The following is a 12061-nucleotide window of genomic DNA, read 5'->3' on the forward strand; positions in this document are numbered from 1 at the left end:
GACTTCGGGACTGAGTGGGTGTGGTTTGATCAGATTTGACTGACAGTGGACTGGCAAACAAGCCCACGATTGTCATCAGTTTTCGATTCAAATGTTGCTAAACTCTGACATCACCTTTCCCTAGGAAGAGAAAGGATTTTAAAGCACTTTAAAAAAAATAAAAATAAAAAAGGTTTGATATCTTGGGAAATATGTTGATTTACTTTCTGGTTAAAAGATAAGAAAGTTGATGTACAAAACCAAACCAAAAGGGTGAAAAAAGAAAAAAAGAAGAAAAAAAAAAACTTTGTTGGCTCTGATCTGTTGCCAGTGCAACCAGCAGAGGCTCCAGGAAGTTACAGTGCCTGGCCGAGAAATGGTCCAGCACAACATCCCCCGATAATGGAAAATTTTTTATGCTTTTTTTTTGTACGGATCAAACACACGTGTTCAAATGTGGGCTGTAAAAGAGCTGGTAGGCAGATTGTGATACCTTTGGACAAAGCCAAACTAGCTGTTTCCTCGTTTACAGTCTTTGTGCTAAGCTAAGCTAACCACCTGCTAGCTGTAGCTTGATATTAAATGACAGACATGAGAGCATTATCAATCTTCTCATCCAACTCTACCAGAAAACAAAATTAAAGAAATTCCCAAAATGTCAAGCTTCCTTGGACAGAAAGTTGTGTATTTTTGTAAGGCCCCCATTTTTAATAGTAATCAACTGATTTAGGGTCTTTATAATAACTGTGCTGGTAGAAAACTACACATTTCAAAAGCAAAAAAAACTATCCTGCTTCTGTCACTGTCATTTACTGCAATCGCTTATTTTAACACTTTTTAAGGTGATCAAGTCTTTCCTCAGCAAGTGGCATTATCTCATTCTATTCATGACAAAATCAGCACATTAATCGAGACATTTCTTGCAGTGCAGACACCAAAAATGCAAAGCTTTCTTGGTCTCTCTCTCTCTGCCTGTAGAGATTTACAATGCAAATACCAAGCATCCCACATAGACCCATTAAGGAAGGTTAAAAGACAGGACAGAGAACAATTTAGCACTGGCATTTGGGGTCAAATGCACAGTCCCCATGGGCATCCTCTTCCCAGGCTAAGGTCAGACCGACACATTGAGCAGATATTTTAATCCATTCACACAGTAGCTGTAGTAGAACTGCACTGACAAATATAGCCTGCTGCTACTGAATATAAAGTGTCCAGTAGCCTCGGGGTAAAAGAAGTAGGTAACAACCAAAGGTCAGGAGTTAGTAAAATGTAATAATAATTAAAGTGTAGGAGATGAATGAGTAATGCCATCCTAAGGCAGTTAAGGTAGTAGCTGGAAATACAAATATAAATAAAACGTGTGCGGCACCAAACATCAAAATATCCAGACGTACCCTTGTCATCTTGCTGACCGTACTGCATATGTACCGAGAAAAAAGAAGCTATTCCCTTATACTGGAGTGTAAAAAGGTTTGTACACAGCTTTGAGTTTTTAAGAGAAGATTGTGTCCGAGCACAACACGGCAACAAGCAACCAGAGGTTTCTAAAGTGATTGGACCTGGAGTGTGCTTTAAAGGCCATTTGACAAATAGAAAGACACCTTTGTTTCTTGTCCCTGTAAGCGATTCCAATGTTTCAAAAACCCTACAGGCCAAAAAAAATGTAAGAAATTGGACCATGAATATATTTTAAAGTTTACCCAATGTTCTGAACTTCATCACTCTTCCCAGGGCTTCTTCGGAAAAAAACAAAAAACAAAACCTTTAAGATCTCATATACTGAATAAACACCACCATTCATCTGACAAATCAAATCATCTTTTATTCAACCACTTTAAAAGCATACAGTAAAAAAGTGCTTTGTGTGGGAACTGTTCATTTTCAAACACAACTTTTACAAACCGCACTTTAAATTAATCATTCCTGAAACAGCAATTTGGCAGCTGAGATATATTCCACTTTTTAAATCATAATAAATTCAATCATATAAAAAAATAAGAGCACAAGTGAGAGGCAGTGGCCTTTAGTCCTCAGAGCTACAAAGGAATCATTGAAGAAAGGTGTTCCAGTGATTCATTTTGGCAAGTGCGGTCCCTTCAACCATAGTGCACAGGTTCCCCCTTATCCTATAAACATAATGAAACCCTGAGATATACAAATTCATGTAGAGGTTAAACACTTCGGGGGTCTAAGGCTCACTGGATACCATCCAGTTTGAGTGTCCAGGCTTGACCAGGGGTATAGGGAAGTTCAGGCAGAAGGACAATAAGGCCACCACTGGGTTGGACTGGGGACCAGGGTAAGGGTGTTGGATTACCCAACAAGGTCACCTGGACAAGTGACAAAAATCAATGATTAGGTTTCTTAAATTTCATTTATGACCTTTATCTCTTCTGTAAATAAGTCAAGCTGGTTGTGAAATGTTGAACAGCAAGTAGTACCGCACCTTTCAAACCTATATATGTTTCTCTATTTTCTTTTTGTCATGACTTAAATGTTGAGTTTTTATAATCTATAAAAACTACATAGACTACATTGTCTCAGTGCCTTTACCTTGGTGTCTGCTGATGTTTTGGGGGCCAGTAGTTGCACTGTGGGCTTGGGGGGTTTGGTTGTCACAATGGCATAGACAGTGGTTCCTTTAGATGTATACCTACAAAAACAGAGACAATAACTTGCATCAATGATCTCAACTTCAAGCCGTCCAGTAGCTGAGTGGTTAAGAAGCATACCACATAACTGCAACCTCCCTGTTCGACTCCAGCCCGGGACCTTTGTTGGGTGTTATTTGCATTTCCTGTCTGTATCTCTATTTTCAAATAAAGGCAAAATCCAATAAAATCTTTTTCTCTCTAAATCTGCCTTTCAATCACTGAATCGAACACCTAAACATTATCACAGCAAAAGGTGTTCTGCATTAACTAAAGCTGCAACCATTAGTTGATTGATCGACTAGTTGTTAACTATTACATTAACCACCAAGTATTTTAAGTATCTAAGTATCTAATTAATCTTTTTTTTTTTTTTTTCCCCTTCTTCTCTATAAAAAAGGTCCAAATTCGTTGATTTCATCTTCTCAAATGTGGATATTTTCTGTTTTCTTTGCTCCTCTATGACAATAAACTGACTATATTTGTGTTGTGGACAAATTTGAGGGCATCACCTTGGCTTTGGGAAACACTGATTGACATTTCACAATTTTCTGGACCTAACAGCTAATCAATTAATCGAGAAAATAATCGACAGATGAATTGATGATAATAATAATAATAATAATAATAATAATAATAATAATAATAATAATAATTATTATTATTATTATTATTATTATTATTATTATTATTATTATTATTATTACACAGCAGAGCAAAATGAGGTTTGGCAGAGTAAATTCAAACTTAAAACCAAGTATGTAAACACTATTTTCAGTCCACCTCTGTCTTCGTCTTGTATCGAGATACACTTTACTGCTCCTACATAGATTTCTGGAAATTGTGCTATAAAATGACAGGAACAACAAGATCATAGACTGGCTCTCATGATTCACCCTCTGGTTCTTACCTAACTGGTACAGTGGTGTTCTCGGTCTGGACCCTCCAGGGTTTAGAAGCGTAGATGGCCTCCCCGTTAATCTCTAGCCATGCTCCAACACCTCTGAGCCTCTCCTCAAACACTGCAGGGATCATCCCATCTGGTGTGGGGCCCACATTCAGAAGGTAGTTACCTCCCAGAGCCACAGTGTGAACCAGATCCTGAAACAGAAGCAGCAGCAGCAAGACAGTCAGTCACAGAAAGAGACACCTCACTGATCACAGTATTATTCTGGAATACATTTTTCAGCCGTGAAAAATAAGATGACCAACACATCACGTGCTTGGCTTCATTTTTGATCAGAATTTTCTTGACAATGATGACAACAATGCACAAGTGATTGTAACACAAGACATTATGGAGCAGCAATTTGACTGATTAAAAAAGCAACACTTATTTATTAGATTAGATTAATTACTGTGAGTGTGTTGGCTTCTATGACAAATTTAGATGTTAGCAATCAACACAGCCACAAATAGCACTATTACATATTCTCACCTCTATGATAGTGGGTAAGTCCATCAGTTCACTCATCTTCATGTTGCGACGGTAACCCCAGGAATACATGTCCACAGATGTGCACTTCTCCCACTTGTGCTTGGGCAGTTGGCCTGGAGTGTATTTGTCTTCACAGTTATAGTAGCCACCATGTTTACAGGCGCAGCCAGCTCCCCATCTGTCATTGGTCACAACGGTATCCTAAGCCAAAGAAGATCTACTAAGTACACGCAACCATGCAGAAACATTGTTTGTTTTTTTGGCTGTTATTAAACATATTATCGATACATTCTTGCATAGTTAACACAGTTATGTGATGCTTCTTTGTTGTTAGGGCTGAATGATTTAGAAAAACATCTAATTGTGATTATTTTGACTGATATTGCAATTGCAACATGACTTGTGATGTTCACATCATTATTCTCATTTTCATTGAATTTAATGATTAATGGTGTGATTTTTGCAGGGATCTGTACCAAACATAGATGTTTTCTTAATTCTCTGGAATATGTTGTGTAGGCAGGACATTCTGCAGCACCACAATATTTAATTTAAAATGGTACCTTTAACAAATATTGCGCCTCCTTCTATTTGAAATTTTTGATTATCTGTTCAGCCCTACTTGTTGTAAAAATACTTACTTTGACAGGGCTGTCATTGTAGAGCCAGGCCAGGAATTGGGTGGAGTTCCAGTAGGTGTCAGGCGCTTCCCAGTCCCCATCAGACCAGATTACTTCAGGTCTGTACCTGCAAAACAATAGCCGTCTGGTTATACTGACATGTTCTTGCATCACCTACAGACACGTAAACAAAAATATGGCTGACTTTATTAGATGCAAAAGAAAGCATGCTTGTACTGCAACAAGCTGATGGAGCAATGTAAGCACTACAGACCTTACAACCATGTTATACAGCTCTGGTAGTAGTTTCTGCATCACAAACGTCTGTGTTTTGAATCCATTCTTCTTGTCATTCAGGTAGAGAGGGTGGAACCACTCATATAATGAGTTGTAAAGTCCATAGTGCAATGACCTAAAACAGGAAATCAGAAATCTTCAAATCTGTCATTAAAGACAACCAGAGAACATAAAACTAGTAAAACAAAAATCAGGCACTAACACCAAGTAAATTCATGCAAAAGCCACCAGTCCACAACACAAGGACGGGGATGTTGTGGCACTAAAAGCTGAGCCTGCAGCGATGGTATGAGCTGATAGTGGAAAACGCTGATTATTATGACACTGATAAGGAAACTGTAATAAATGTGAATCGGTCTGGTTATGCAAGCTTTCCAAATCCTACATCTTTAGCAAAAGTCTTAATTTTTAATACATCCCACTACTGAACAACAGACCATATATCTTAACTGAACAGTGTCTTGAGAGGAAAGCGGTGGTTAAAATATCCCATGAGCAGGACAAACTGTGCAACACTCACTCACACATTTATTGCATTCTTGGTGTAACCATGTCAGCACTTTGTTATCAGACACTAATCTTCCTAGCTGTACATCTGGTGGCCCACCTGTTGCGCACTGCCTCTCCCAGGTCTCCCACTAGGTCCCTGTGAGGACCAGTATCAACTGAATTCCAGTTCCAGGAGTTTGGAGACTCCCAGTTAGTAAATCCTTCGTGGTGTTTGGCAGTCAGGACGACATATCTGCAGTGAAGATAACGTTTAAGTGTAACATACAGTATGACAATGTTTTCGACAAACCTCTACAAATGCAGGTCCAACAAGATTCGATACGCGGAAGTGAGGCTGTCTGTAAGAAGATGATTTGTCCCGTAACGTTATAGCTAGAGAAATACACTCACTTTGCACCAGATGCCTTGAATATGTCTGCCCACTCCCCCGGGTTGAAGAACTGAGCTTTAAACTGCGGAGCAAACTCCGGGTAGCTGAACCCAGGTGGGTAGTTCTTTGACATGTAGCTCACACACTTCTGGTCCGGAGGCTGCTGGCCCTGCCAGTGCCACCAAAACCACTCACTATCAAACCCGGGGACAGAAAACACGCCCCAGTGGACGAAAATGCCCACCTTGGCTTCGTCGTACCACGAGGGCAGCGGTCTGGCGTCTAAACTCGTCCAGTTCGCGGTGTACTGAGCCGCCGTTTGACAAACTACAGCACCGACAAGGAGAAATGCGGCTAGCATGACTACAAGTTAGCCTAACGTTAAGTTGCCTGTGTACTCCTCTGGCTGTGCGCACGTCTTGATGCTACCGAAAAAGTCAAACAGTTTAACGCCGATATGTCTTCAGAGACGGAAATCAACAAGCCTGCAGTAATGTGTACTTGTTTCCCTGTTGGTAGCCCTGTTTGACGGGAGATGCCACTTTGTGTTGTGGTAATGACACTTCAGGTGTATTGTTTCAATCACATGACTGTATAACATTGACTGTATTAAAAAAAAAACAACCTGTAATCACATGAATAGTCACATGACTATCTCCTGTCCGTTTTCTTCTTCTTCTTCTTCTTAGTTAATAGCGGATTGCAAACAACTTTTAAGTGCATACCGCCACCTACTGTACTGAAGTGTGCAACATCATATAACTCAACTACAAACCCCAATAAGGTGCTCTCATATTCTGTTTATCAACCCAGTGTCTTTAAGAAATATAAATAATGCCTTCCTGGTGATACCCTTTTTTTTCTCCTTCTGTTCCCAATACCCCCATCAGATTCCATTCCCGCCCTGCCTCCTGAACCCTATCTTGAAATATCTGTCTTTCCAACTCAAACAATATGCAGTGCAAAATGACATGTTCAGCATTTTCTTTAACCCCACAGTTTTCACACTTTTCACTATTCCTTTTCCACAATAAAAACAAGGTGCCATTCAGTCCTGTGTGTCCTACTCTCAGTCTTGTCATTATAATTTCCTCCTGCCTGGTCCTTTCGCTATAATTTTTATTACTGATAGACTTTTGTATTTTATAGTAACTCCTTCCTTTCCTGTCTTCCTCCCACCATTTCTGCCATATTTTAATACCTTTCTTCTTAATGACTGCTTTTCCTTCTCCTTTTCCTAGCGGTATTTGAACTGTTATTTCCTTTTACAATGCCTCGTTTGTCTGCAATCTCATTTCCATTTACTCCCTCATGAGCTGAAACCCAACAAAACTGAACATCTATACCTACCCGATGTAATCTTAATAAGTATCAATAGGTCTTCTCTGAAAGATGTCATTGACTGAATGCTTTTAATAACTGCTAAGGAATCTGTGCATAATGTCACCAGGTCTGACCTCTTCAACCCACTGTAATGCTATAATGACTGCCACTATTTCTGCTGTATATACGGATAGCCTATAAGATAATCATTTTGAGATATTTATTTTGAATTCTGGTATATGTATTCCAATTCCCACACATTACTGTTTGTTTTTAGATCCATCTGTATAGATTTTTAGATAATTATGGAAACTGTTGGAACTATGGAAAATGTTTCTCAGATAGCTGCTTGTCTGTATTCCCACTTCCTCTATTCCCCATCCTCTTTTCTTTTCCAGTATACTAAAATCTGTTTTTACGTCTGGATAGAGCCACGGTGGAATGTTACTGACTGGATTGGGTGTGGTGAAATCTAATACTTGCATTCTGTATTTCTTGACTCTCTTTTCCCCTGTCCATCCAAACCCATGCCCCCAAAACTTGAAATACTCCCAACAATCCTTTATCTCCTTTGCAGGGTTTACCCAATATGCTAGCGCTAGTTTCTCTCTTCTTAACTCCAGTGGTGTCTCTCCAGCTTTCCTGTCTGTTTTTTCTATGACAACTTAATTTAAGAAATCAACATTGCACGGACCATTTATATTTCTTAAGTCCATGGTAACTAACCTTAGACTGTACTATTGTTAGGCTAAGTTAACCACAGACTGTATAAATAAGGTGGTAACCTTATTTGTTGTGAACTTTATGTAAGAGCTGGATTCTGTTAATACTCACAAATTTATTTCCGGTGTACAAATAATACCTTTATTTATTTTTGGCCTAAAAGGTATGGTAGTCACAATAAAACAACAGTTCTAGACGTACTGAAATCAGCCTCTGAAACAGCCACAATGTAAAATTGTTTTATTGTAGAAGGCAAATCCCCTGCAGGTTGCTACTGAAAACACCTACAATCCCAGAATAAAGAGGATATGGCCTCAGGGTCCTCAGCCCTGCTGACACAAACCCCATTTATTATTTGTTGGCCCATCTTTGAAAGAGGTAACTAATGATGCTGAAAAATCATGGTGTTTCACGAGGGAAATTCTTTGTAATAGATGTTGATATAGGAAAAGCATTTTGAGATTTTCTTTATGAAAGAAGGAAATAAACTGACCCCAAAACAAACAAATAGCCCACATTCCCATCTAGGGCATGTGAAAAAGGAGGTGAAAACCTATATTTTGTTGACACAGATTTTTTAGAATGTCATTTGTTTAGTCTTGATTTTTTCAATACTCTCTAATTATTTGAGTTATAGCCTATTCTGTTTGTACATATAGACATGCATACTGTTCCGTTAAAAAAGAAATGCGTCCAGCTGGCAGTTTCTGTGGAATTAATATAGGACACCATCACGAAACAGACAGTTGGTTACTATGGATCCGGGTCACTGTTGTTGCTGCACATTAAGTCTGTGGAGGACTGAGTTCTTGGGTCCGGGTCATTGTCCTTGCAGGATTGATTTGTTGGGTCCGGGTCATTGTTATTGCTGCACACTAACTCCTCAGAGGTCTCACGCTGTTCTGGGCAGGAAGTGTACTCAGCTAGAGCGTCGAGCCCGGCCAGGACGAGTGTGTCCCGCCGCTGAGCCCTGCGGCTGTACCCCAGCCGCTTCAAAGTCCGCCGGGTGGTTGTGAGTGAGATGGGCTTCTCCTGCCCGCTGCTGTTGTACAGAGCCTGGATCTGCACGCTCGTGGCGTGGTTGTTAGCTTCCACAACTCTCTCCATCTTCTTCTCTCCGCTGTCATCGACGAGGCGTTTTCTCCCACAGGACCCCCGGTGACTGGAGGTTTTCTGCTTCTCACGCCATTCCCTGTAAACCCGAGACACCGCCGTCTTTGAGAATCCCAAGCGGTTCACGGTTTCCGAGATGCTGCAGCCAGCGCTCCGGGCTCCTACTATCATGCCCCGCTCAAACTCACTTAAATCTCGCGACTTCCCCATATGTCACCGTGTAGCCCAGCAGGGACTTTGAAGGACCACCGCAGGGACTCGCGTTCCTCTAAAAACAAAACAATCGCTCTTCTTCTATGGTTTTTGGCACATTAGACTCAACAAAGGCTTATTGTCGCCCTCCTCAGTCGGCTTCGTGATTTCTTCTTTGACCATTTTGGCATTTATTTTATCAGTAATAGCCCATGTATTGTATTATAAAACTGTAAGAATCCAAAGCTACAATATGACACATCAATTGATAGCATAGCAAAGATTTAGAGCCCGCTAACTACACATGTTGAGGTGCTGCACAAAACATGAACGTTTGGTCTTCTCAGTCTGCCCCTGCCTCTATAACGTTTGATTAGCCTAATTAAGTAAATGACTTGTGACTTTTCCCCATGTAATATGTTCCCTCTTATCCCAAAATTAAGACGTGGCTAACCTTCTGGGTCCTGTAGAGAAAATGGGATTTGTAGACTAGTGTTTAAGATGGAGGCACCCATGAATATGAATATTTTAAGTGTTTCATTGTGTCTTAAATGATGTAGCTGCTCTTAAATTTTTGAGGAAAATAATCTGTTTCAGCTTTGGCTTTTTACACTGACAAATGGTTAAAAGGAACAAGAAGGACGACAATAACATCCACAAGCAGTGACCATTACACACTCACACACAAACAAACAAAGGGTAGGCTATTGTACACATGATTTGTTTTTGTATATTAACATGGGTTAATAAACTCATTTAATACAAACACTTCTCTTAAAAAGTTTTTCCACAGAAAGTAAAGTGTAACAGACATGCCCCTTGACCTAAATACAACTTCTCTACTTCTCTCTGAAGTTAGACTATTCTCTTCGATTTCAGAGACCAGGCATTTCCAGGAGACCTACATCCACTGAGTTCCTTCATGGTATTTGGATTGTGAAAATGACACACCTGTAAGCACATATTCTATTACACATTTCTGGGACAAGGAAGTGATCTGGTATTTGCGTGTATTTAAGCCCAGTGGGTAGTTTTTCTGCATGAACGCTGACTTACATAAAAGCAAAACATCCATCCCACCATAGCTCACTATTTACTAACTTTGTGCATAATAAAAAACAAAGTATCAAAGTTCAAACCTTTTTTCGCAATTGCAATTTCCAAATGTTATGAAACACATACTGTGAGTTCTATAATCATGGGATTTAGATATAGACTGTATATAAAAAGGATTTAGATTTAAAGTCTGGCTTGTGTTATGCTATGGTAATGCCACACCCATTTCCCACATTTGTAGCGCCCCCTAGTGGTACATTTGACTGAAACTTTTAGTGCATGTGTGAGGTCCTTATGTAGACATATCCTGGAAGATTTGTGTTGATTGGACAAACATTTTCTGATTTGTAGCCTGAGTTGCTTGAAATAGGTGCGTTTGACTTCATGTGGCATTGCACAGCGCTGACTTAACACGATGCATGCTCGATTTATCAGGCATACTTGTTAGAAACTGTGTCCGACTTTCTCTGGCGCTGCAAAACCTAACCATGTCACATGACATTAAAACCTTGCGGCTGCAGTTGAGTCCAGCGACCACAGTTGCGTTTCTCTGGCTGCACACAGTTGGAACCACCTTTTGCCTGATCTTGCGGAATTTTAGGAAATGCCATATTGATCTCAGCTCACAGTAAGCTCACGCAGGTAGAATATGTCAGACTTGACAAAGCTGTTTTTATTCCCTGCAGCTCACGTTTGACTATCGAGTCTGCGAAAGTCAACCGTGGTCATCTCAAACGCACCTAATGACTTGCAGTTGTCTTGCATTTATAGCGCCCCCTAGTGTCTGATTTAAATTAAAATTTCAGGGCGTGTTTCAGTGAGCCCGTTCTCATTTCAGGGCATCCAATAAACAGACGCTGTGACCTACACTGTACATTTACTGCCAGACTGAGGCGTAGCGCTCATCTTTTCCGCTGCCACCTGTCATTTAGCTGTCCTTGTGAGCAGAGGACGCTAGCTAAGCGCTATTGGCTGCACAGTGTGCTGGTTAAAATCATTAATGCTAGTTGCGCATTGATTTTATTGATCATGTGTAAAGTTTAGTTTTGGCAGTCACTCAAGTTCAGCTGTCTGGGAGAACCACACGTCTGTTATGTGCATCCGCACAAACGGTCCGGAGCTGCACTTTCGCGTTCCTCCTTTTTCATTGCGTCAATGTTATCAGTTAACCTCTACATAATTAATCGTAATAAAATGATTGACATTTGTGAACCAATTCATAATCGTCCAAGTCTGCATCGTGATGCATTTAAAAAATTATTTTCCACACCCACTGTCCTGTGAGATTCGCAATGATAAAATGGTAAAATAAATCTGATTTATATTCTAATTTGTATAATGGCACGCCAATTTCTTGCACAAAGCATCAGTTATCTGAACATATCCTGTGAGTTGCGATGACAGGCCCAACAGTTGTTGACTTTTGTCTATGTCCATATCACATTCATTTCTAAACCTTAATTACAGGGCTACCATTTGGCAGATTGGACTCATTTTTGTGGAAGCATTTGCACATCCTTTAAACAGGGATGTGATTTTTCCGGATTAATCCGGAAGTCCGGATTTTCCAACCTAAAAATATGATGCACGTGAATCGTGCAGATCTGTAATAAAAAAGGGGGGGAGAGAGGGGGGGGGGGGGGGTACAGGACCTGGCCTAGTGAAATGGAAAGGATCTAGGTTGACGTGTGTAAAGTTTTCTTCCTTTCTAATGTAACCAAGTCAAATAGTGAGGGGTTCAAATCCCCAAATAGTCAATCACCAATTGCCATGGGTCTCCTACAAT

General features: G+C 40.2%; 1 protein-coding gene across 1 annotated transcript; it reads right to left on the reverse strand.

Moving 5' to 3' along the window:
* Nucleotides 1–1778: 1778 nt before the first annotated feature.
* On the reverse strand, nucleotides 1779–6465 carry LOC119907465 (tissue alpha-L-fucosidase-like). Its single transcript, XM_038725234.1, has 8 exons — nucleotides 5889–6465; nucleotides 5596–5730; nucleotides 4966–5103; nucleotides 4713–4818; nucleotides 4072–4272; nucleotides 3544–3734; nucleotides 2536–2635; nucleotides 1779–2312 (listed from the first exon to the last, which is right to left on the reverse strand). Exons 1-8 carry the CDS (start codon nucleotides 6227–6229, stop codon nucleotides 2178–2180), a joined length of 1347 nt encoding a protein of 448 aa, XP_038581162.1. The 5' UTR covers nucleotides 6230–6465; the 3' UTR covers nucleotides 1779–2177.
* Nucleotides 6466–12061: the final 5596 nt, after the last annotated feature.

This window comes from Micropterus salmoides, unplaced genomic scaffold (assembly GCF_014851395.1).
Source record: "Micropterus salmoides isolate LMB-PRFRI ecotype aquatic unplaced genomic scaffold, ASM1485139v1 Ms_hic_scaffold_17, whole genome shotgun sequence".
Taxonomy (NCBI): domain Eukaryota; kingdom Metazoa; phylum Chordata; class Actinopteri; order Centrarchiformes; family Centrarchidae; genus Micropterus; species Micropterus salmoides.

What these genes read in the sequence shown, in the direction of transcription:
- LOC119907465 (XM_038725234.1), bottom strand. Translation starts at nt 6,229, where the DNA reads ATGCTAGCCGCATTTCTCCTTGTCGGTGCTGTAGTTTGTCAAACGGCG. An exon ending in ACTTACCCACTATCATAGAG is followed by an intron (nt 3,735 to 4,071) that starts GTGAGAATATGT and finishes CTTCTGTTTCAG; the next exon opens with GATCTGGTTCACACTGTGGC. An exon ending in AAACATCAGCAGACACCAAG is followed by an intron (nt 2,313 to 2,535) that starts GTAAAGGCACTG and finishes TCACTTGTCCAG; the next exon opens with GTGACCTTGTTGGGTAATCC.